The sequence below is a fragment of the Pimephales promelas genome, chromosome 8, assembly GCF_988280905.1.
Source record: "Pimephales promelas chromosome 8, fPimPro1.hap1.1, whole genome shotgun sequence".
NCBI classification, from domain to species: Eukaryota; Metazoa; Chordata; class Actinopteri; order Cypriniformes; family Leuciscidae; genus Pimephales; species Pimephales promelas.
Window position 1 is genome coordinate 28,922,039 of NC_142776.1, and position 22,562 is coordinate 28,944,600.

General features: G+C 36.2%; 4 protein-coding genes across 4 annotated transcripts; all 4 read right to left on the minus strand.

Annotated features, from left to right (window-relative positions):
* Positions 1–706: 706 nt before the first annotated feature.
* On the minus strand, positions 707–5,695 carry LOC120474844 (uncharacterized). The gene is made up of 8 exons (XM_039665456.2): positions 5,355–5,695; positions 4,127–4,258; positions 3,229–3,318; positions 2,906–2,993; positions 2,716–2,815; positions 1,721–2,024; positions 1,583–1,631; positions 707–1,500 (listed from the first exon to the last, which is right to left on the minus strand). The coding sequence occupies exons 1-8, from the start codon at positions 5,430–5,432 to the stop codon at positions 1,460–1,462; spliced, it is 882 nt and encodes a 293-aa protein (XP_039521390.1). The 5' UTR covers positions 5,433–5,695; the 3' UTR covers positions 707–1,459.
* Positions 5,696–5,825: 130 nt separating this feature from the next.
* On the minus strand, positions 5,826–9,284 carry efcab12 (EF-hand calcium binding domain 12). The gene is made up of 8 exons (XM_089134291.1): positions 8,278–9,284; positions 8,010–8,150; positions 7,842–7,901; positions 7,519–7,612; positions 7,329–7,411; positions 6,777–6,978; positions 6,536–6,695; positions 5,826–6,127 (listed from the first exon to the last, which is right to left on the minus strand). The coding sequence occupies exons 1-8, from the start codon at positions 8,779–8,781 to the stop codon at positions 5,908–5,910; spliced, it is 1,464 nt and encodes a 487-aa protein (XP_088990417.1). The 5' UTR covers positions 8,782–9,284; the 3' UTR covers positions 5,826–5,907.
* A 92-nt stretch (positions 9,285–9,376) lies between these two features.
* On the minus strand, positions 9,377–18,048 carry uroc1 (urocanate hydratase 1). Its single transcript, XM_039664619.2, has 20 exons — positions 17,919–18,048; positions 17,703–17,833; positions 16,604–16,734; positions 16,415–16,508; positions 16,186–16,245; positions 15,698–15,826; positions 15,550–15,611; positions 14,961–15,027; positions 14,726–14,869; positions 14,216–14,304; positions 14,076–14,138; positions 13,804–13,983; positions 13,625–13,722; positions 13,044–13,116; positions 12,779–12,968; positions 12,227–12,325; positions 12,029–12,128; positions 9,935–10,016; positions 9,652–9,751; positions 9,377–9,568 (listed from the first exon to the last, which is right to left on the minus strand). The coding sequence occupies exons 2-20, from the start codon at positions 17,826–17,828 to the stop codon at positions 9,428–9,430; spliced, it is 2,028 nt and encodes a 675-aa protein (XP_039520553.2). The 5' UTR covers positions 17,829–17,833; positions 17,919–18,048; the 3' UTR covers positions 9,377–9,427.
* Positions 18,049–18,253: 205 nt separating this feature from the next.
* Positions 18,254–20,651, minus strand: chchd4b (coiled-coil-helix-coiled-coil-helix domain containing 4b). Its single transcript, XM_089134292.1, is given in 3 exon segments — positions 18,254–20,084; positions 20,206–20,248; positions 20,251–20,651. Coding segments are annotated over 3 exon segments (384 nt in total). The 5' UTR covers positions 20,288–20,651; the 3' UTR covers positions 18,254–19,780.
* Between the last annotated feature and the right edge of the window lie 1,911 nt (positions 20,652–22,562).

The window sequence follows — 22,562 nt, forward strand, 5'->3', positions numbered from 1 at the left end:
ATAGATAGATAGATAGATAGATAGATAGATAGATAGATAGATAGATAGATAGATAGATAGATAGATAGATAGATAGATAGATAGATAGATAGATGCTGGTCTAGGTTGCAGAGATAGATAGATCGATGCTGGTCTAGGTTGCAGGGAAGATACCGTGTCTTACCTGTCCTTTCGCGGTTTTGTCCATCTCGGATGCGGCTAGAATTCTTCATCGTTCAGGTTATAAAGAGCAGCGGGCGGCTAACGTCTTCAGGCACTGGCTTTTGTGGAAGAGCTTTTGATTGTCCCCGTTGTTTCACGGAAACATTGCTTAGAAGCGCACCGGTACAGGATTTGTGTGCGGGTTTAGATAACACACAGGCGTCTTAAAACAGCCACATGGGAGTAGGCTAACGTTACTAGACAGAGAAACAGATTGAGGGCATGTAACGCCTATAACTCTCACCCTCATTATGTAATTTCAGATGAGTTGCTTTACAATAGATTAATTAAAATGTACTGGCCTGTAGATAATGGAGAAATTCAGTGCAACATGTTTCTCTCTATAGTACACCTAGTCCACTTACAGAAACTGAACTGTACACTGTTCATCTTTTAAATTCATTTGCAGTAATGCACACGTCCAGTGGGTCAACTTAAAATCAAGAACCCAAGGGCAAAATGTGATAAGAATGCTGCCATTTATCAAACAGTGAGTGACGAAATCTCAAAGCTGATAATTTATCAGTCACTTTCACAGAACATTATAGGCCTACAGTCATTTTGTGCTGTCACTGTCATCATAGCTCTAACAAAACTTAATTATTCATTCTACTTTGTCTACGTAAATGAAGTAAAGTCATGATAAAGAGTATCCAAAAGTATTTGGATAGTTAAGCTACACCTAAAAATGTAAGAATGTCACTCATTCTGTCATCATTTACTCCTGTCGCTCCAAACCTGCATGACTTCTATGAAACACAAAATATATTTTGAAGAATATTGAAGTGGGAACCAAACCAAAAATTAGCCCACTGAATGAAAAAAAAAAAAAAAAACTGACATTCCCTAAAATATCTTTTTAATGTTCCTCAGAATAAAGTCATACGGTTTTGGAACGGTGCATGGGTGGAGTATCCCTTTACAGCATATAACACAAGTACAAATTTCAAGCAAATCATTTCACAAAAATGAATTCATTGAGGTTTTAAATTAAAAAACAAGAGTAAGACTAACTATTTAGACACTTTGTGGTGCTCTTTAGTATAGAAACTATTCGGGCCACTGTTATGTTTTTATTAGATTTGACTACTACACTGCATCATTTTCATAAAAAAAGAACCACACTGTGGTGCAGAGATTATATATCATATAAAGATATATTCAATGTGTAAGTGTCTGGAGGGAATAGTGGGATACCATGACCAGGTCCTTCTTTTACTGTGTCATAATGTCCCTTATGATGGACAGGATGGTGGTTTTAAAGGTAATCATCATAGCCAGATTCATCCTTGATGCCAGCTGTAAAATAGAAACATGTCTGCCATATTTAGTAGTCTTTTTAAACTGAGTCAAACAAATTAGATTTAGACAGAGGAGTTACCATTATAATGAAACGTTTGCTTCATTCTAGCTGAGGAGTGATCTTTAACCTACAACAAACACATTTTGATATAAAAATGATATGAAACGGGTATTTACATACATTTGGGTATTTCATACAGTATATGAGCATACTTACAGCTGAACTAAGAGGGGCTGTGGGAGCCTGGTACGATGGAGGGGGTGGAACCCCTGATGGAACAGCAAGGGTGGAGTCAAAGTGTTGCATGCTAGAACTGCGATTCAACTTGAGCATGGCTGCCCTGGCGTGAAGGGGAAGAGGTGGGAGGGGCCCTTTCCTCTGGGCGAGCGAGATCGACTCTTCGTTATTGCTGGAGAGAGTCTGCGATGATGAGTTATTTATTTGGCTGGACTTGCTCTCTGGAAATGTTGCATCTAAATCAAGATGGTGTTGAACTCTGGATGCACTTCTGAGAGAAAGACTATATGACCAGAGAATCAGAACCCAAATATTCTACACTGAAAAACAATGAACGATTTACTTTGAAACAATTCTCAGAACTAGCTAGTAAATTTCACAATTACAAACAAACAGTAAGTAACATAATTTCTCGTAAAACATATTCCACTAATCTTTTGTCTAAACGTTGAAAATGTCATGTTCTCTTACGAGAGGTTCTCTTGCATTGCATAAGTTTAGTATCTATTGTCAACGCAGTGCAGCAGCTAGCAGACCTAGAGCAGGCTGTCTAGCGTGCTCATTGGCTGCCCTGCGGCAAATGCAGCAGCCTACCAGAGAGCACGACGTGATGTCGCGTTCAATGAAGGGCGCTCGCGCCCTCAACGTGTCCTAGCCCACAAGAATGCGCATGGCTTAGCGTATATAAGCGGGGCTCGAAGGCTGAATCTCTGATTTTCATTTTCATCCGGATCGCTGGATCTGCTAGCCGCTGCACTGCGTTGACAATAGATACAAAATAGGATAATTTTTGGCTTCAATATCTCGAGAAGATGAATCTTTCCCGTAGCGTAAGCTAAACTTACACAATACTTGTTCCCTCATCTAGAGAGAACCGAGGTTACATTAGGTAACCGATTCGTTTTACAGTGTATATAATGTAGATTTCAGCGCAGAGTCCAAGGTGTCCTGTCTGTGTCTGTTTTGTTTCTCACCTCTTTTGCACTTCATGTCCTCTAAGACAATTGTTAAGCTTGTCTTTCCAATCAGAATTAGCCCCCACACTGTATCTGCGTGTAAGTACCGATTGAGATGCTGGAGAGGAGAGAAACAGGTGTAATGGGGCTTGGATAAACATTATTCCTTATTTGATGTGATTTGTGAGGAGTGTTCAGAGGGTCAGACCTTTGTTGTCACTGATCTGCTTCTGCATAGCAATGTAGAACTGCTTGGCCTCACCTTCATCCGCAAAGTTTATTCCTATCTGACACTCCTGCATGAACACACACACGTTTGGTTTCCATCATGATGAAGACTTTCCATTGACTTCTATTGTTCAGCTAACAATATTTAAAAAACCCTAAGTCCTAAACCTGAATGTTACACAAATCTTTTAGCATTTTTAAGGCATTTAGTTTGCTTGGTTGGTATCCATAATGTAGTAAAAAACTGATGCATATAAACACGCTACTCTACAGAATCTAGAGTATAATGCATTTGTCACTCACATCACCAGGAAAGGTGTGGAAATAAGGACAAGTTTCTGAGTACTCAAATGGTGTATACAGCTCCTGTTCCCATTGCAGCTTAGCCTTTTGCTAATAGAAAGAGAAAAAAACTGTCACACAGAACCTGAGATATGAGGTGGTACCAAAAAAGTAGTAGCATCCCAATAAGAACTGTCCTAAACATCCAATGTAGAATCATTGCACAATGGATTGAAATGGAAATAGGGCAGACAATCAATAAAGATTTTCGGGGGGGTGCTGAATTAATGAATTAATGAATGAATAGAATCAGTAGGCAAGGGTCTTTATATTGGAAAAAGTTTCTTTATCTTAAAAAAAATTTTCACAATAAGAAAAAATTGTTATTTTAAGAACTGTTCTTCTGCATTACTGTGTAAACCCCCATTTGGGACCTTTATTTATAAGAGAGTATTATATATATATAATAATGTCAGGGTTATGAGATTTGTGAGAAGGATGTGATGCAACATCAGTGTTAAATATATAAAAACACATTCAGTGTATTGGAATTAGTAGAAAACCTTTAATCACCTATTCATTTAATGTTTTAGTATTTAAAGGGATAATTTACCTAAATATGAAAATGTTGTCATCATTTACTCACCGGCAAGTTGTTCCAAACCTGTGTTAAGTTCTTTCTTCTGCTGAACAAAAAAGAATATATATTATATATAATATATATTCTTCAAAATATATTCTTTTTTGTTCAGCAGAAGGGCAAAATGTACATTTTTGGGTGAACTATCCCTTTAATTTAAGAATTTATTGAAATGATTTCAACTGTTGATTCCTATAATTTTTTAGAAGGAATTATTTTACTATTTGAGATAAACACACGGAGTGGGCAAGCTCTCTCTGTAATATCCGTCAGCCTCACCTTAAGACAGTAGAGTCTCATGAATGTTGAATGAATGAAGGTATCTTGCACCAGACATAAAACTCCAAAACTGTGACTTTTCCACTCCCTTTTCTCTGCAATTACCAGCTGGACAATACCACATGCTAAAACCTGTAATGTACACAAAGAAACACAAATACAGTGTTTAGCATAAGTGAACACACCCATTATAAAGTTGACTACCTAGTTGAGGAACCTTTGTGTGAATGAATAATGTATCATATAAATAAATAAATGCAGTAAGCATAAGTCAGGACACCCCTGTGATAAATTCCCATAGAGGCAGGCAGATTTTTTTTTTTTTTAAAGGTCAGTTATTTCATGGATCCAGGATACTATGCATCCTGATAAAGTTCCCCTGCCTTTGGAATTAAAATAGCCCCACATCATCAGATACACTTCACCACACCTAGAGATTGGCATGGTTTTATTTCAGTTAGCCTAATAGCTGGTTTGATCTGGTTTTGATCTGCATTGAGAGATGATATTATGGAAATTAACCCATGCCAATCTCTAGGTATAATGAAGGTTATGTGACGATGTGGAGCTGTTTTAATTCCAAAGGCCAGGGGAATTTTATCAGGATGCATATCAGCGGTGTAGTTGTGCCATGTCTTTTTGTCTGTACAAATACGCAGTTTGGTCGAAATATGCTGTTTGCATAAGTTTGCATAGTTGAAAAACAATTTCATGAGGCAGCCCTGGCTTCTACGGCTCTACTTGTGAATTATTAAAATAACCATCATGTGTTCTTTCAACTAACTGGAAAAACCAGTGATCAGTTAGTATCAGGATGTGTAAGGTCTGCAGTAAAACATTATGAGCATTGCATAAAAGTTCCAGAAAAAGTGAAACAAATGCATGAAAAGAGCTAGAAAAAATAACCAAGTGTTTTGATATCCCACTGGGTACTGTGGAGTTGGAATTAGACCCTTTAGAATAAGAAACACTCACTTGAAAACATATACAACACACAGTAATGTGGGATGTAATACAGACCTGAAACTGTTTCTTATTCTGAATCTCACCAAATTATGTCATAGAATTACATTTTAAACAACACACACACACACACACACACACACACACACAATAGGCTAACAGTGAATTATGGGAATGGAATAAAAGCAATTCCTGCACAATGTATGGGTTCTTTTAGCAATGTGATATTTTGATCAATTGATGTATAACAAAAAAGTGAACTTACACTGCAATCATAACTAAGTAAACTGCAGAGAAGGCCATTCTCTCGAGTCGACAGGAGCGGACTCAAAATCCGTGACATCTCTTCGTTTTTGACGTCTGTCTTCTACTGTGTGCCGTTTGTGTTTTCTAAATTCACAGCTATCCTGATCCATATCAAACAAATCAATCTGCATCATACTTCCTAATGCAAATATCCTGACATAAGGAAAAACAACAGAGCTCTATTCACAAAACACTCACACACACAAGTTATTTGTATGTTCACAATTCATTCTATACATAAAAAAACAGTATGAAGAGAAGATTTTACATTTTAGTATTTATTAAATCAAAAATGGCTGTGTGAGTCTACTTTGCATACATGTATGAGAATAAGTTGAGTGACAAAATAAAGACTTGTGTGGCTAAAAAGAGCAGCACATCTATTTGAGTTTTTCGGTCGCCATAATGGTAGAAATTAGGAATATTGCAGTACTTTGTATAAACGATTTATTTTGTTGCAACTTCCGTTTCATGCCGACTTCATATAGACATTCAATACAGTCAAAAATGTTCTAGAGAGAGTACATCTTGCGAGCTTCTATATCTCCAGAGGTTGAGTATATTAAATGATTTACGGGCCAGTTTCCGGGACTTGGCGCAACAGTACGTTCAATACGCTGAAATAAAACCTTTGCAGGAGAGTTTGTCACTACAGGCAGAAACAAGCGCACATGATCTTCCTTTCCTGGCCAGAAGGCATTAGGGTCCGCCCAGCGAATTGACTGCTTCTTCCTACAACACATATACAGACATTACTCAATTCAAACACTCTTATTTAAAGCATAGGCCTAGGTAAGATGTTTTAATGTTTTTAAAAGAAGTCTCTTATGCTTATCAAGGCTGTATTTATTTGATAAAAAATACAGTAAAAACAGTAATAAATGTAAAATATTTTTTACAATATAAAATACCTGTTTTCTATTTTTATTTATTTTTAATTTTAAGATAGCAGCCATTACACCAGTCTTCAGTGTCACATGATCCTTCAGAAATCTGATTGTCTTGTAATTTCTTATTATTAGCAATGTTGAAAACAGTTCTGCTGCTTAATATTTTTGTGTGGAAACCATGATATATGTTTTCAGGTTCCTTTGATGAATATGATATATATAAGAATTTTTTTGTCATAGAGAGACTTACATCGCTTTATGGCCCTTTTTTGCTCCACCTTCAACTCGGTGTGTTTTGGATGTCCTGAGTAATGTCAGGACTTGTTCTTGTCCACCACAGCCAGACAAGTGACCTTTTCCTCCCAATTTGGAGCTGCTAGACAAGCTCATGTCAACAGGGTGCAACAAGACTAGAGAAAGATATACTGTCAGGTTACATTTGTATTCTGGATGTATGTGTATGTGCAATTTCTATAAAAAAAAACCCATACCTTTCTGTAGAGTGGCTTGGCTCACATTAAGCCCCTGACGTTGGCATTGCTCAATAGATTTGAGGTATTCTCTAAAACAAAGTGTCCTAAAACGATCCACTTCTCTTCCCATACTGCCACCCAGAGAAGAAGGACAAGAGGTCTTGGTGGCTGCCAAAACTCTCCTCATGATCGCCAGCACCTCCACGTCCTGCATGCCCATCTAGAAACATTAACATCCAAAGAGCTCTATTACAGATGTAACATAACTCAACTGACATATTATCAGTACTGTAATTAATATTCTTTGAATAAAAAAACTATTAGTAATATTTAGAATTGTGTGATTATAATTATAGTTTTAATTACAGTGGTGGGAACATGGTACTGTGACGGTTTCTGTTGGTAATAAAACACTTTAATTTACCACGGTATTACATGATTACCATATAAAAGTATGTCAATAATACCATGGAATTATCACCATTTGTTGGTATGATAAAAAGTTATTTTTAAAGCATGATCTTAACAAAAATGGACTGTAATTGTTTATACTTTTATGTGTTGCAGTACCTCATCATCTTTCTCCTCTGAAATTGCATGTATTGGAAGATGGTGTCTTGTCCAAGTTGCTTTCTCATGGTCTGCGTTCCAACCTAAACATAAATACACAATGCCTTATGCTGTTACAAACTGAAAGAAATAATGTTCCTACTAAGAACTATTTAGTTTCTCCCTTTACCCCTTGACTAATAATATATACCAGCATTTGATTTGTGTTCTTCCCTTTCCCGATGCTTTCCGTTCCAGGCCTGGATCCCAACAGCCAGGTTTTCCACAGTTACCGAGTTTCCATCCTCACTATTTAATGCAGTAGCACCTCAATGCAGAACATGAGATCCACGGGGAGGAGTCGGATCACGATCCAAGGGGTGGAGATGGTTAGGATTAGGGTTGGGTTTAGGGATTAGGGGTGGGTTTAGGGATCAGGGGGCGGAGTTGGTTAGGTTTAGGTGTATGGAAGGTGGGAGGAGTTGGATCTGGATCCGACTCCTCCCCATGGATTTCATGTTCCGCAGTGAGGACCATCTCATTTAATGAGGACATCAGCACGTTCATTCGCTCAGGCTGTATGAAGAGGCCTTCCTACAAGCCAAAACACACTTTTTACTCCTACAATGTTCTTAAAAGTGTGCAAAATCAAAAATATAAAAAATAAATAATTGCCAACGCTATGTATTGCACAGTGCTCACCTTCTTAAACAGAGCACAGAGGTCTACACGCTTTAATTTACTAGTCCCATACGAGTCCAAGAATTTGGAAAGATTGCATGCTTCGGGAGCGCGCAGAAAGCTCTTCACTTCTTCAACTTCACGCCTGAGTGCACGCGGAGACTGTGATATAAAGACAAAAGAAAAGTAAAGATAAAGAAAGATAAAGGCCTTTTTTAGCCACTTTTCTAGTTTGTAAACGTGAGTATATATATATATCAGTAGTATCTGTATCAAAATATGTTCATACAGTTGTAACATCTAGTTGAGGAGGGAAAATTATTGTTTTTGAAGGGGAAGTCATGCGCTTATCTTGACTGTCTCGTTCCGTGATGAGAACCTCCAGGTCGGTGAGAATCGGTTTATTATGGAGCCATCTGCGCAGATCTCCCATACCGTCAAGCGCTTCTCTAAACGCTTTCCTGTCGCGGATCCAGTCCGGGTGTTCCGCGGGCTTGTCTCCAGGCAAGCGCGTGTAGAATTTAGCAGCGCCTCTGATGTCTGATGTAGGTATTGCAGGTCGAGCCGCAGGTGTACTTGCGTCAAAATGCTTCGGTTGCGGTCGAGTCGGGGGAGAGATTTTTACCTTTTCCATGATATGGTTCCTAAAGGCACTTCCACTGCATTTTTGTGGTTTAAACGAGCCACATGCCATTTGAAATAGGTAATTCTCTGTCAAATCACGTTTTTTTAACCGCCTGAATTCCTCTTCCAGCGTCTGATCACCCAGTAAACACTCCGTCCCCAGAGCCATTATTGAATTTTTGGCTCTATGTAAGAAAAAATCTTAAAGATATTAAAATAAAGAGGACGCTAAATTGTAACATATCATGATTTTTACAATTTGAAACGCCACTCATTTCTTGAAGCTGTGTTAACTAAAGTCTATTGGTGGCATGTTGACATTTGTATCCATGACTCCCATTCTGACTCAAAGGTCAAACAAACCTCAAGTTTTGCATCTGAATAATACTTTTGTTTGTAGCACGATACTACCACAATAACATTTGACATTTACTAGCTATAATTGCAATAGTGCCAAATAGGTAGGCTTACAATTTGGCCCCTTGCAATTTATTTTTCAGGACCATTTTTACCTTTATGGGAGCTTATTATTTTATAACCATATAAAATACACATCAGGTACCTCAATTACTAAATTTAAACCAATTCACTGAAATACATTTTCAAAACTGAACAATTATAACTTTTAATTGTAATCATTCAAATTCAAAAGTAAAAGTAAATAATGGACTAGTTCAGAGTCTATTACAGTATATATTACAGTCTATGCATTCGATTGTCCATCTTTCTTGAGTGAATAGAACAGTACTTTAAAAAAAAAAAAATTCTGGTAAGATAAGATATGCATAATTTATTATTTAAATGCGGAGTTTAGTTTATCCCAGCAGTGCATGATCCAGAATGTGTTCTTCCTGTACTGGGTTGGGCATTGTGACTCTCAGCTGACTCTGATCCTCCATGGTACGTTGGATCGCCTCATAAGCATTAGCATTGCCTGACCAGCATCTCCGTGCCACCTAGTGATATACACATCAGTATTTACATATAGTATAATCAAGTATGCATTTATACAGTATATATTTACACAAAAGATACTCACCCCATTAGAGACATCCCAGTTCAACATTAGTCTAGCTCTCTGCCCTGCCTCTTCAGAACCATCCAGAACCAATCCAAAACCACCATTTATCACTTCTCCCCTAAAAAAAAATCAATATCGAGTCAATAATTAAAGCACTAATAACTAATATCTTTTTTATGGTACATTTTTATTCTACTTTTTTTTTTTTGCTCAATCAATAATACAAAATAGCAAGAAATCAGTAACATGTTTTATCTATAGAAAAAAAAAATCATCAATAACAAATCAAATCTCTACATACCATCCAACTCCGCCTCCATTGTGCAAAGCAACCCATGTGGCGCCACGGAATGCATCACCAACAAAATTCTGCACTGCCATGTCTATAATAAATGCAAAGACATGAATCTATTAAATAGTCTCTATGGAAAACTTAATGCTGATTGGTCAATCACAACATTCTATATTCAGATATTTTGTATCCACAAGTTTCCTACGCCCCATGAGGCCTTGCGTCAAAAGTGGGCGCGACTTCCGGTTTGAAGTAAACAATGCGCTACTTGACATGCTTGACACTCGTTCATTCAACAGTTGACAGTCATTCAAGTTATAGCGATCCAAACTAGCTAACGATGTGGGAACACAACCTCAACCAAATTCAAAAGGGTGAAATAACAGTACCTTTACCTCCGCAGTAGTTGATTGGGAGTATTATAATAACATTATTAATAATCAATACTGATCAAGGCATGTTGACAGACAGTTGTGCGAGCTGACAAACAATTAAAATAAAAAATACACACTTAGTCATTGTGCTTTGGAGTTTATTTAAAATTATAAATGAATATGCTACTTGAATACATTAACTGGCACATTTGGTATCAGGCTTTGATCCTGAGTTTAGGTGTAACATCAGTAGTGAACAGCCAAACACATGCTGATAGAGTTTATAGAATATTAAGATTTTAAACAAATGTACACAGGAAGATTCGTTGTCTTTTGGGAGGTGATGGAAACTACAGTCGTTGGCAGGATCACTGTGATTTCGTTTTCAGCTTATGTTCAAAACAATCCCGTTTAAGCCACTGAATTAGTTTAGTCCGGTTATACATACAACCGCGAACAGCACATGTTGTCCCTGAGCTCCGTAACGACATCTCTCACAAAGATTTGCGTCTTTAAATAGTAAAATAATTCTCCGAAAAACAGCTAGCCTCTTCGCTAACTAACACACAAAATACCATTGGAATGCTACTTCCGCCGCCTCACCGGAAGTTTCACCCACTTTATTTTTTACATGAGCGCCCCTCGGAAACTTGTGGATAATGACAGCTATAAAGAATTGTTTACACTTAAATCATGGTAATTTATTTTTTTTGTTCTCTAAGTAGCCATGTATTTAGCAAGATAATGTATATTCATTCATTATCGCACAATAAACCCACTCAGGATAACACAACACCCCTCCTAATCACCTTCTCAGCTTTATTTTACAATGTCAATATGACTGTACATTATCCCTTACTTAGTGTATAGTTAGTATGGTGTATGAGTATGGTTATATACAACTTGTAGTTCATTTGTATATCTGCACTATGTTCAAAATTATTATGCAAGTGACATATAAGTAGGATTTTAGTACAATGCACATTCAGATATTAGTTTTTCAAAGAAAAGGTTTGTTTTACTTCTCATATCTTTTTAGATAACTGGTATCAATCTCAGACAGGCTTGTTCAGTAGTTTGCCATGTCTTCTTTTAGTTTTCATGCAATATGGGGAGGAAAAAAGATCTTTCTGAAGATGAAAAACCTGAAATGGTGCACTGTCTTGCGAAAGGAATAAAAAAATGAGGATTTTGATTTTAAATCAAAAGATTTGTGAGTGATTTAGACTAGAGCATAGAAGAACTCAGTCAGATAAAGGGTAATTAAGAAAAGTTTCTGTCAAACAAAAGGGTTTACAGCTGTTCTTTAAATACAATTAATTTGTTTGACAGAAACTTTCCTTTAAAAAAAAGCTTTATCTGACCATGTGCTTCTGTGCTCTAAGTCTAAATCACTCACTATTCATTTTTCACAAAATATTAGTTTTTTACCTTTTGCGAGACACTGCACCTTCTCATGCTTTTAATCTTCAGAAAGATCTTTCATCCTCCCCATATTGCATGAAAACTGGCTTAATAATAATAATAATTGTTGTCATGGCCAACTATTTAACATGGCAGTCATGGCAAACTACAAACCTGTCTGAGATTGATACCAGTTATCTAAAAGTATAAAACAAAAAACACTGTAGTTGAAAAACTAAAATCTGAATGTTTATTGTACTGAGATCCTACTGATATGTCACTTGTATAATAATTTGAAAGATGGTATAGATGTGTCTTTGTGTACCTGCGCAGAAGGCAGAGCCATCATAAACATTGGAGGTCTCCCTGAAGGGGCTGTCTGTCCCACTGACATCATGATGATCTCTACTGATGACTACTGGAGCCTGAGGGGGGGGGAGGAGACAGTTGCACTGATATGTTGCAAAGCGTGTTATAATGAATCATAATTAAATGAGTTCAGTAGTATGCACACGTAAATTACCGAGACTTTCCCTTTAGCAATGGCTTGGTTTATTGCCAAGGCAATGGAAACTCTTCCTCTCTGGTCCGAATAGAGAATACGGGCCTGTGAACCCACAACCTAAACACAAAAGAGACCACACAAACTGAACACACAAAACAATATAATACAATTTATTTATTTAAAGTTTAGTACTTATAAAACTAACTTTGAAAATAGTATCCTTAATGAACGCCGTTTTATTTTACATGGAGTAGGTCACCTCATGGCAGGAATATTGTAAGGTTTTAGTTTTAGTTAACTATAATAACCCTGCCTCATGGTGGCCGACATGTTGAAACGGCCAGTTGAATAATACTTACTGTATAACCCACTTACATTAGACACTTTTGTGGACTGAATAAATTAATTTAGGCTGAATAGCACATTTTTTCAATGGCATTAGTAATGTTATGCTATGTTATAAAGTGTTATGCTGCAAGTGCAAAATCGATGGGTAAATAAATTAATGTGACTTCAAAATTAATATGATTTTTTGTATTTTATTTAGAGTTGGGAGTCTGTGAGCCATACCATCTTGTGTTTCCCAGCTTCACGTATCCAGCGGATGTTGTCACTATATTGCTGTCGGACACGTTCAGTTACTGTGGAACTTATCTCTTCTAATACAGCAGTGGCGATTGTATCAGTCTCAGCCAGGTCAGCAGAGTCACCAGAGGTACAGACCCAACGAAATGGGCCAAAACCCAGTGAAAAAATATCCCTACAGAAAGGGGCAAAGATTAAAACTAGTCTGTGAGTGAGTGAGTGAGTGAGTGGTCTGCTTATGGTCACTTACCCCATTATGTGTTGGACATATGAGGGATATTTAAACTCAGTAGCCCCTCCCCCTTTCTTCTCTACCTTCGCACCTTGAAGAGACAGAAGAAAACTTGGTAACACTTTATTTTACTGTGTCCTTATTACACAATACATGTAGTTACTATAATAACTATAAATTATGGATAATTACATGCAACTAACCCTAAACCAAACCCTAATTCATTCATTGTATTTATTACTTAAATGTATAATTACACCTTAAAACACAGTGTAACTGCACATTTTTATTATGCATACTTTGATGTTAATCTCACTACACTCTGGAATACTTGATTCTGACTGGCTAATCTTGGTATTTTGTGGTCTAGTCAAATATCTTTGTATCTTTTTTCCTTTTGCTACATGACAACAGTTTTACATCTCTCGAATCACTTAGTGGTTCTCACTGAATAAAATTATTCATTATTTAATGCTCATTCATTTATTTGGTAAGTATTTGGATAATGTACAGTCTTATCTCAAAATAAATAAACCCTGTCAGAGTAATACTTGATCACCGTGTCATGCTTTTTTTTGTGACAATTACTCTTTACTTGCCTGCTCTCTGGGCCTCTAAGAGAAAAGCATTGCCATAGTCCCAGAAGAACATCCCTGCATCTGACAAGTTATTGATGGCCTCCACCTGCCTGCAAAGACTACACAAGGGAGTTTGGAGCTTATGTAGATTTAAATTACTTTTAGTTAATTGTGGCATTAAGATGTATTTTTGTGTGTACCTCTCATGTACTAAGGTTTTGAAGCGATGGGGGTCAGTGTTCATGAGCTGATTGGCTTGTTTGATGGTGAGTTGCACTGGGTAATATCCTCCACTGAAGGGATTGTGAAGTGATGTCTGATCAGAACCCAAATCAACCAACAACTCCCCTGTCTTCTTATACTCCTGGTAGAGGCACTCCCTGAAAAATATTGCACTTGTAATTTACTAAATAATTTAATTTGCAAAATAATTTACTCACAAACAATAGAGAATATGAAGTACACGACTTACCAGAGATCCACAATGTTGCCATGGTAGCCTAAACTCAAGGCCTCTTTTGCTTTTCTGGCCTCTCTATAAGATTAAGTGTTAGAAGTTTAAGATATGTCTGTAAGTCTCAATGTGTTTCAATGTTTTCTTGCATACTGTACCTGATGCGTTTGATGCAGTGGCTCAAATCATTAGTGACTTCCATCAGCCAGCTCTGCTCATGCCTTTTCTTTAGGGGAGCTTCATCAACCTGTAGAGGCCAGTTATGATAGTATGCTTAGGGCTTTGCATCATTTGAAATGTGAAGATTTTTTATTTCGTAAGTTATTACAGCTAACATGGACCAAAAGGAGTCCCGTGCCCACTTTTATGGCCAGGAAAAGCGTTAAACCAAACAGTTTTAGTATTTTTGTCCACAATTGCTTGGTTAGATTCTTCAAAATATCTTCTTTGGTGTTCCACAGAAGATTTGGAATGGCATCAAGGTGAATAAATGATAGAATTTTCAATTTTTGGCTGAACTATCCCTTCAAAGTAGAGTATTTTTGATTTGATTGAATCTAAACTGTGAAATTTGATTGAGTCAATTTCCTTTTAACTAGAAACTGAATGTAATGATCAGCTTGAAGTATTCAATGAGATGGTTAGGTGAGAGTAAAAGCATACACAACCTCGGCAATGACCCCTACACAGCCAGAAATGACTGCTGCCTTTGCTTGTGCTCCGCTCATGCCACCCAGACCAGATGTCACAAACACACGACCCCTCAGGTCATCTGTGCCCAAGTATCTTCGACCTGCATTAAGCACTGTCAACTAAAAAGGCAGAGAGGATACTCTTTTAGTACATTTTTGGATACGTTTTGGAAAGCCCTTTTTTTTTTTTAGTTCTGTATGTTCTTCTTACCATGGTGCCGTGAACGATGCCTTGAGGGCCAATGTAACAGTAACTTCCAGCGGTCATCTGTCCATACCTGACCATTCACACAGAGAAACATACACACTACTAGACTATGCACATTATCCTATTGCCCAGTTCTACTATGATAAATGTGGACTAGAAGGCATTAAGGTCATTTAAATGACAGTAAAATCAACAACTACATTTCATTTTATAAAATTTCCACTAACACTAAAAAGTGTCTGTCAGATTCTGCACAAATGTTTTCAACTGTGACAACAACAATAAGAAATGTTTCTTGAGCACCAACTTAGCATATCAGAATGATTTCTTAAGGATACTGTGACGCTAAAGACTAGAGCAATTACAGCTGAAAATTCAGCTTTGCCCTCACAGGAATAAATTACATTTTTAAAAAAAATATATATATATAAAATAGAAAGTAAACATTTGTTACTGTTTTCACTGTATTATGGATCAAATAAATGCAGCCTTGGAGAGCATCACTGACCCCAAACTTAAATGTACACGTAAACATGTACATTACTAAAAGAGTCTATAGTTAGATTGTTATTAGGTATTGGTGAAATCTCACATGGTAATGCCCATAGCAAACATCTTCTCATATTCCTCTCTGGAAGAATAGTTTGGAATAACCTGAAACCACACAAGAAACAGAAAATAAACAATCATTTCCCTTCCCTTACTTATATCCCATACAGAATGGCTTGTGTGTATCTTACCATGCCATTCGTGATAACACAGCGAGGAGAAGAGGGGAGGCTGGGAAAGAGACCTAATGGATGACCACTGTACATCACAAGAGTTTGCTCTTCAGTCATGGTGCTCAGATAGTGAAATACCAGCCAGAACTATATATACGAACATAAACATAATGGACATAATTTGGCAGTTGAATTGCTGAGCCCAATACTTTCACTTGGTTTTCTCTGTTTAAAAATAAAAAGAAAAGAAAAGTGTTTACTACATATCAACTAAAATATATTACAAGTCCCAAGGCAGAGGAGAGTTTAAAACCCTGAATAAATAGGATAAACGGAGACACACAGGTTAGTTTTTTTTTTTTTTTTACATTTTTAACTTAAATAATAACAATTAGCTTAATTTATTATAATTTTATATTACACAGAAAGATAAAGCTGTAATAAAAGTGATATATATATATATATATATAATATATATATATAAATATACATCTAACACACTTTACCTGCGCCCAGTTGCTGAACACCTGTCCATTTCCTCCATAGGTTACAAGCTCTTGTGGGAACTGAGAGAATTAAAATACGTATTAAAATCAGAGCTTAATGCAATTCTGGAGATCATTACACTATAACATATTTTCTTGAAGTCAGGAACAGACCCACTGATACTGCAATGAAGCTGCAGCAATTTTTTCACTATTACATCAAAACATAATACAAAATGTGAAAATGTACCTGTGCTACAACAGGATCCAGATTGTTCATAATCATTAGCATGATGGAAGCTGCGTGTCTTGTTCTGCATGGGTACTGATCAATAGGATATGCTCTGTAACACACATGTACGTAGTCATGGATTTGGTGTGAACTGCCATACCGTATCAACAGTTGCTTAAATATGCTGTGCAGTTGCTTTTGTTGTACCTCATATGCAATGCAGGACAGAAGCGGTACATGTAGATGTGTCCATACTGCCTGAGCTCCTGGGCAAACTCTGCAGCCAGAGTCGCGTGCACACTAGGAGGAAAGTATCTCAAAGCATTCCTCAAAGCCAGCTAGAGAGACAAAGACAGAGAGAGAGAGACACTATGATGACATGACAGAGACCCAGAACAGGAGAGTCCAGTAAAGATTAACTGAAGAGAGAGAGAATGAGTAATCATGATGCAATCAATTTACAAAATGTTTTGGTCTCTGTCCCTCAACCCCTCTAATACTGAGCATTCTTCCCTTTCTCTGTTTGAAATTCAGACTCTTATCTTTAATAATTGACAGGACTCGCAGTGTGGAAAGATTAGGGATATTCTGTATTTTTTTTTAACCGTTGCTGACCACTAAGTGGACCTGAAGCATTTAAAACATCCTATTCATATAAATTCATCAACAGTTGAGGCAAGTCTCTTTTGCTCACCAAGGCTGCATTTATTTCATTTAAAATACAATAAACTGTGATATTGTGAAATATTTTTACAAATTCAAATAATTATTTAATATTTTAGTATATTGTGAAATGTAATTTAATCATGTTATGGAAAAGCTGAATTTCCTTTAGAAATCATTCTAATTTGCAGATTTGGTGCTCAAAAAACATTTCTTATTATATTAATTTTTTTTGGGAGACTGTAAAATGAATATTTTAAATAAAATGAACATTATAAAAGCCTTTACTGTCATTTTTGATCAATTTAATGTGTCCTAGCTGAATAAAAGTATTATTTTCATTTTTTTTTCTTAGTGACCCCAAACTGTATATTACAACATAATATTTGTATTGATTTTTGGGGAATTGTAAACAGCCTTGCTTTTGAGTCACAACTATGTCAGATTATAAATAAACTTTTTTTATTACACTGTGATTTGTTAGTATAAAATTATAGTATGCAATACTTTAGGATTTTTGTCATTGTTGGTCTCCCTTTCATTGTATGAAACAAAGCAACTTGGATATTCTGCTAATTATATATTTTTATTTATTATGAATAATTAATGACGGAGCATAGGTCTGAGAGATATGTTGACCCACCCGTTCTTCTGATGGGGTGAGGTTTGGAGTTCGGACTGGTGCATGAGGTACACTGGGGTCTCTCCCACGGTTTGGGGGAAGAGGATCAAGAGGCAGTCCCGCACAGATCTCCTTTAGACTGGACATCACTCCTGCATTCAGAGAGGAGATACAAAGTAATTAAAACAGCAGAAATCAATTTAAAAGTTCTCTCTGTGAGCTAAGACTTATACTTACACGTTCTCACTGGATTAGTCTGAAATTTTTAGGAAGAATCACAGAGGGTCATATGAACACTGCCCTGCTGACCCTCTAACCTCCTCCCCATCAGTCCATTGGTCAGTTTATTTGGTCTTCTATCCGGTCTTATCCAATAAGAAACTTCGGATATCTCTTTCAGGTAATCATTGAACAAGCTAGACATGATGTGGCACTCTCCCAAAAACATAAAAACAAACCCAAGCTCAGTAACGAATTTCACTGTACTAACCTTGGATGATTGGTTTAAGGTCATTGATCATTTTAAAGCCAATTCTTCCACCATGTTCAATGCTGTCAAAATATGTTATTCAAGAAGCCTCATTTTGGGTCATACCTTTCTTTTTACATATCATTCAAATATGTCAGATACTTGCCTGACAGAATTTGCTAGAACCCTTAAAGGGATAGTTCACAGTTGTTATCGTTGCCTCAAATACACAAATTTACTCATTTCTATGCTGAGAAAATCGGACACACACAACCACACAGGCAAAACTTCTATTAATAGAAGTAGCTATTTTAACAAATACATATATAATGTTTTGCCTGTGTGGTTTTGTGAGTGTGTGTTTTGTAAGAAATCAACTTCAGAAAGGAACCATACACAAGTGCTTTGCCATAACCCCCGATTAGTTTTATACTGTGTCCGATTTTCTCAGCATAGAAATTAGTAAATTTGTGTATTTGAGGCAACGACTGTGGAAAACTAAAAATATAGGGAACTTATTAGTAATTAATAAATCATTATTAGATAATTCTTCAGAAATGACTTAAAACCTGGAACAGTGTTCTAAAGGGAAAATATAAGGAAATTAATTGTTAACTAGTAAAGAATTATTGGATAATTCTTCAGGAATAACGTAGAACTTGGAACAGTATTTTTAAGTGAAAATATAGAGAACCTATTAGTAATTAATAAAGAATTACATAATTCTGACTCAAATCAAACTTACTGTAAAAAAACCACTATGAATGTAATGTACATTATAAGTTTTGCTAATGAAATAGTTGTTTGCAGATCAATATATCCTATAGGTAAATGTCTGCACTTGTCTTTCTTATTAGAGCTGAAAAATGACTAAAACTAAAGTGAATTGCCTTTTTTACTAAGGTAATTTTGAAAATGAATAGGTACTTACTCAATTACTTGATTTGTGTACTTCATTCACCACTCCACTGTTAAATAAAATGGATTATTGTAGTAACTACTGTGTATGACTTCATTAATAGCAACTTCATATTGCTATTTTTCTTGAACCTTAATTAATAGCAGTTCTTCAGAAGGTATGACAGAATGAATTAGTTATTGATTAACTAACTGATACTTAACACAATCATAAAATTCTATTACGTACTGATTAGTCAACACATCTTTCTCAGTAGTTAACAGTAGTGACTTAAATGTTAATAAAGAATTACCTATGAGTTCTTCAGTAATTCCTCATTAGTTATGCAGTAAGAAAGAGTATTCTAAAGTGTTACCGATGTTTGTTGGAACAAAATAGAACACAAAAATGAAAAAGGACAATAAAAAAATGAACACAATTCAATCTATGATGGATTGATAAATATGAGGATGGCATCTCCCAGAAAACACAAAGTTTTTCATCCTTTATATGCTTTATTTCTCTGGAATTCTCACCATTTGTTTTCATTATCAAGATGTCATTTAACCTAAAACGTTTCAAAAAAATATATAATCCATGTAATGTTACTTTCTTCAACATTGTCCTCGTCTCCCTTTTAATGTCTCATTTTAGATATAAATATAACAGATAAATATATTTTAGTAAAAAATAATTTGTGTTATATGAGATGGAGTTTGGTTCTCTACAGTTTTAAGTAGATATGGGCAACTGTGAAGGCAGAGGGCCAGAGATAGAAGGGGAATCTTTTTGCTCTGAGTCTGTCCCAGGATTTGCAGTTTGAAGATCATCTTCCTGAGGGAACAGTTCAGGACGGTGACAAAAACACTCCTGCATGCTTCCGAAATGCTCCTGACAGTCCGAGCTCTTCATCTCTTCTTTACTTAAGTGGAAGAAGGTGAACGCTGTCTTAAACAGCTCTCCACATACTCCAATTGCCATACCCCCTTAACACGGACAAACCCAATTTATCTCACCACTCGGCAAGATGAGACCTGAATACACAGAGATAATGAAGTAGTAGATATAATATTACAAAGTTATACAGCCTTAAACTGAATCTGAAGAAAGAAGTATTTGCAGATTGATTAACTAACTTTCTTGTTTCCTCTCTCACCTTTTTTTCATTGTTCTCATTTGCATCCTCCTCAACCAGCTCCAAGTGCTAAGAATTTCATGCTCTTTCATGCTTAAAACCATGACGTCTTAGTATATTACCAACAGTAACCTTGGAAACGGTGATCCCAGCTCTTTTCAGGTCGTTGACCAGCTCCTCCCGTGTAGTTGTGGGCTGATTACTCACCTTACTTAGGATAATTGAGACCCCACGAGGTGAGATCTTGCATGGAGCCCCAGTCCGAGGGAGATTGCCAGTCATGTTTAGCTTTTTCCATTTTCTGACGATTGCTCCAGCAGTGGACCTTTTTACACCAAGCTGCTTGGCAATTTCCCCGTAGCCCTTTCCAGCCTTGTGGAGGTGTACAATTTTGTCTCTAGTGTCTTTGGACAGCTCTTTGGTCTTGGCCATGTTAGTATTTGGATTGTATCTTCTTCTTCTGTTATGTTTTATGGCAGTTTACATTCATTCGAATGGTATTACCGCCATCTACTGGGCTGAGATGCAATCAATGGATATCGTTCACACAATAAATAAAAATAAAATAAAATTTAAATTCTTTCTGCTAGTTTTGTTTCTTTGATAAATATTATCATAGCCTCAGTTGTATTTCCTGATCTGGTCTCACATAATAATGTTTCTAACGAAAAGGTTTTTTTTGACTAAATTCACTTCCCTCTATGCACCTTAAAAGAACATGATCCACATCCTCTCTCACTCCACAAATCTCACATTTTCCAGATGGATGTTTATGTGTAACATGTAAGCTATTATTTAAACCAGTATGGCCTATTTTCATTCTTGTAAACCAAACCTCTTCATGTCTGTTTGGATAAATATGTTTGCTACTTAAAATATCTTGTTGTATATTGTATAAGCGTGTACCTTTCTTCTCCTTATTCCATTTAGCTTGCCATATGTTGTTAACTTTATGTTTAATGAGTACCTTAACTTCTGATTTACAAAGTGGAAAGCTTAATTGAATTTCCACTTGGTTGCCTCTTTTCCCAGCTTTTCCCACTCCATGGGCAGGAACCCATACAAACTGGATGGATATTCCCTTTTGACTAATTGCAAATATGATATTATTAATTTCAATCAATAAATCCTGTCAGCATGATGATTGTCCATTTTGATGGATGTGAGAGATGACATAGCATCAGAACAACTAACTGCTTTATAGGGGGCCGAACTTCCTCTATCCACTGCAATGCCATAATAATGGCTGACATTTCAGCTGCAAAAATGGACAGATGATCTGATGTTCTTTTTTTGACTATTGATTTTGTAATCAGGGATGTAAACTGCAAAACCTGTTTTACCCTCTGAATCTTTAGATGCATCAGTATAGACCTGTGTTGTATTATAGTAGCATACCCACTCTCTAAATAATTGCTCTATATTCTGATACACTTCTATTATTTATCTCTTGGGTATGGGGAGACATTAACTCTTTTTTCAATTTCATTTACTAATCTTCTAGTGACCATCTTTTCCACAAGCTTACATAAATTGGATGTTAATGCTATTGGTCTATAACTTTTAACTTCAGTTTTATCCTTTCCTGGTTTCCCAATAGGAACCACTACAGAGTGTTTCCAACACAAAGGCAATCTTCCTTGTTCCCAAATCTTATTATAAAGACTTAAAATTACATGTTTAGCTACATCATCAATTTCATGAATCATTTTAGAACATACCATCTTTCCTTGGTGAAGTGTTCTTAACCCCACATAACACTCTCCTAAGCTCAAATAATGTAAAATCCTTATCAAGTACACTTCTGCTTATTGCCGTCTTACAGTAGACGAGAGCCCCAGATTTTTGCCTCTCAGAATGCCTGCAAAAATAGAATAAACCCATTCATTTGAGTGTGCGTTTTTGGAAAGCATTTTACTTTACTATAATTGTTGTGAAACTTAAAAGGTACTCTTAAATATGAGTAAACAACATAAGTCACCAACAGAAACTCTGAACATCCCATTAGCTTTCAGTTTCACCCAATTTCAGAAAAGGAAAAAGCTATTAACCATATTATACTCGAGTATGGAAATTCTCTACAAGACATTTTACAAACACCTGGATAATTATTTATTTTTTTTTATTTCAAATGCCAAAATAAATAATCTGAGCCATGTTTAATCATTAAAGGTCTATTTAGTCACTCACAGACACAAATGAAACAATCTTATCTCCCAAAAAATGAGTTTTTATTGAGAATGATCAGACTTTGCTGAATATATTTGTTCGGAACATTTCTTTTTACATAGTCAGAAAAAAAAGGAAGAAAAAGGGTCTATTTTACATGGTTGTGCACTGCATTAAATGTCATATATACAGACACCCAATGATACAGTA

Bases quoted from the DNA above. Each gene is read 5' to 3' on its own strand.
- efcab12 (XM_089134291.1), bottom strand. From the start codon at position 8,781: ATGGCTCTGGGGACGGAGTGTTTACTGGGTGATCAGACGCTGGAAGAG. The intron at 8,151-8,277 runs GTATGAACATAT...TTTATATCACAG, and splicing joins CTCAACTAGATGTTACAACT to TCTCCGCGTGCACTCAGGCG. The intron at 6,128-6,535 runs GTAAGTCTCTCT...TATGTGTTGTAG, and splicing joins AAAAAGGGCCATAAAGCGAT to GAAGAAGCAGTCAATTCGCT.
- LOC120474844 (XM_039665456.2), bottom strand. From the start codon at position 5,432: ATGTCACGGATTTTGAGTCCGCTCCTGTCGACTCGAGAGAATGGCCTT. The intron at 2,994-3,228 runs GTGAGTGACAAA...GTGTTCATGCAG, and splicing joins TCCACACCTTTCCTGGTGAT to GAGTGTCAGATAGGAATAAA. The intron at 2,816-2,905 runs GTCTGACCCTCT...TCTCCTCTCCAG, and splicing joins GCAGATCAGTGACAACAAAG to CATCTCAATCGGTACTTACA.
- uroc1 (XM_039664619.2), bottom strand. From the start codon at position 17,828: ATGTCCAGTCTAAAGGAGATCTGTGCGGGACTGCCTCTTGATCCTCTT. The intron at 12,326-12,778 runs GTATGGCTCACA...TTTTGTGTTTAG, and splicing joins AAGCTGGGAAACACAAGATG to GTTGTGGGTTCACAGGCCCG. The intron at 9,569-9,651 runs GTGAGTATCTTT...GTATATCACTAG, and splicing joins ACTGGGATGTCTCTAATGGG to GTGGCACGGAGATGCTGGTC.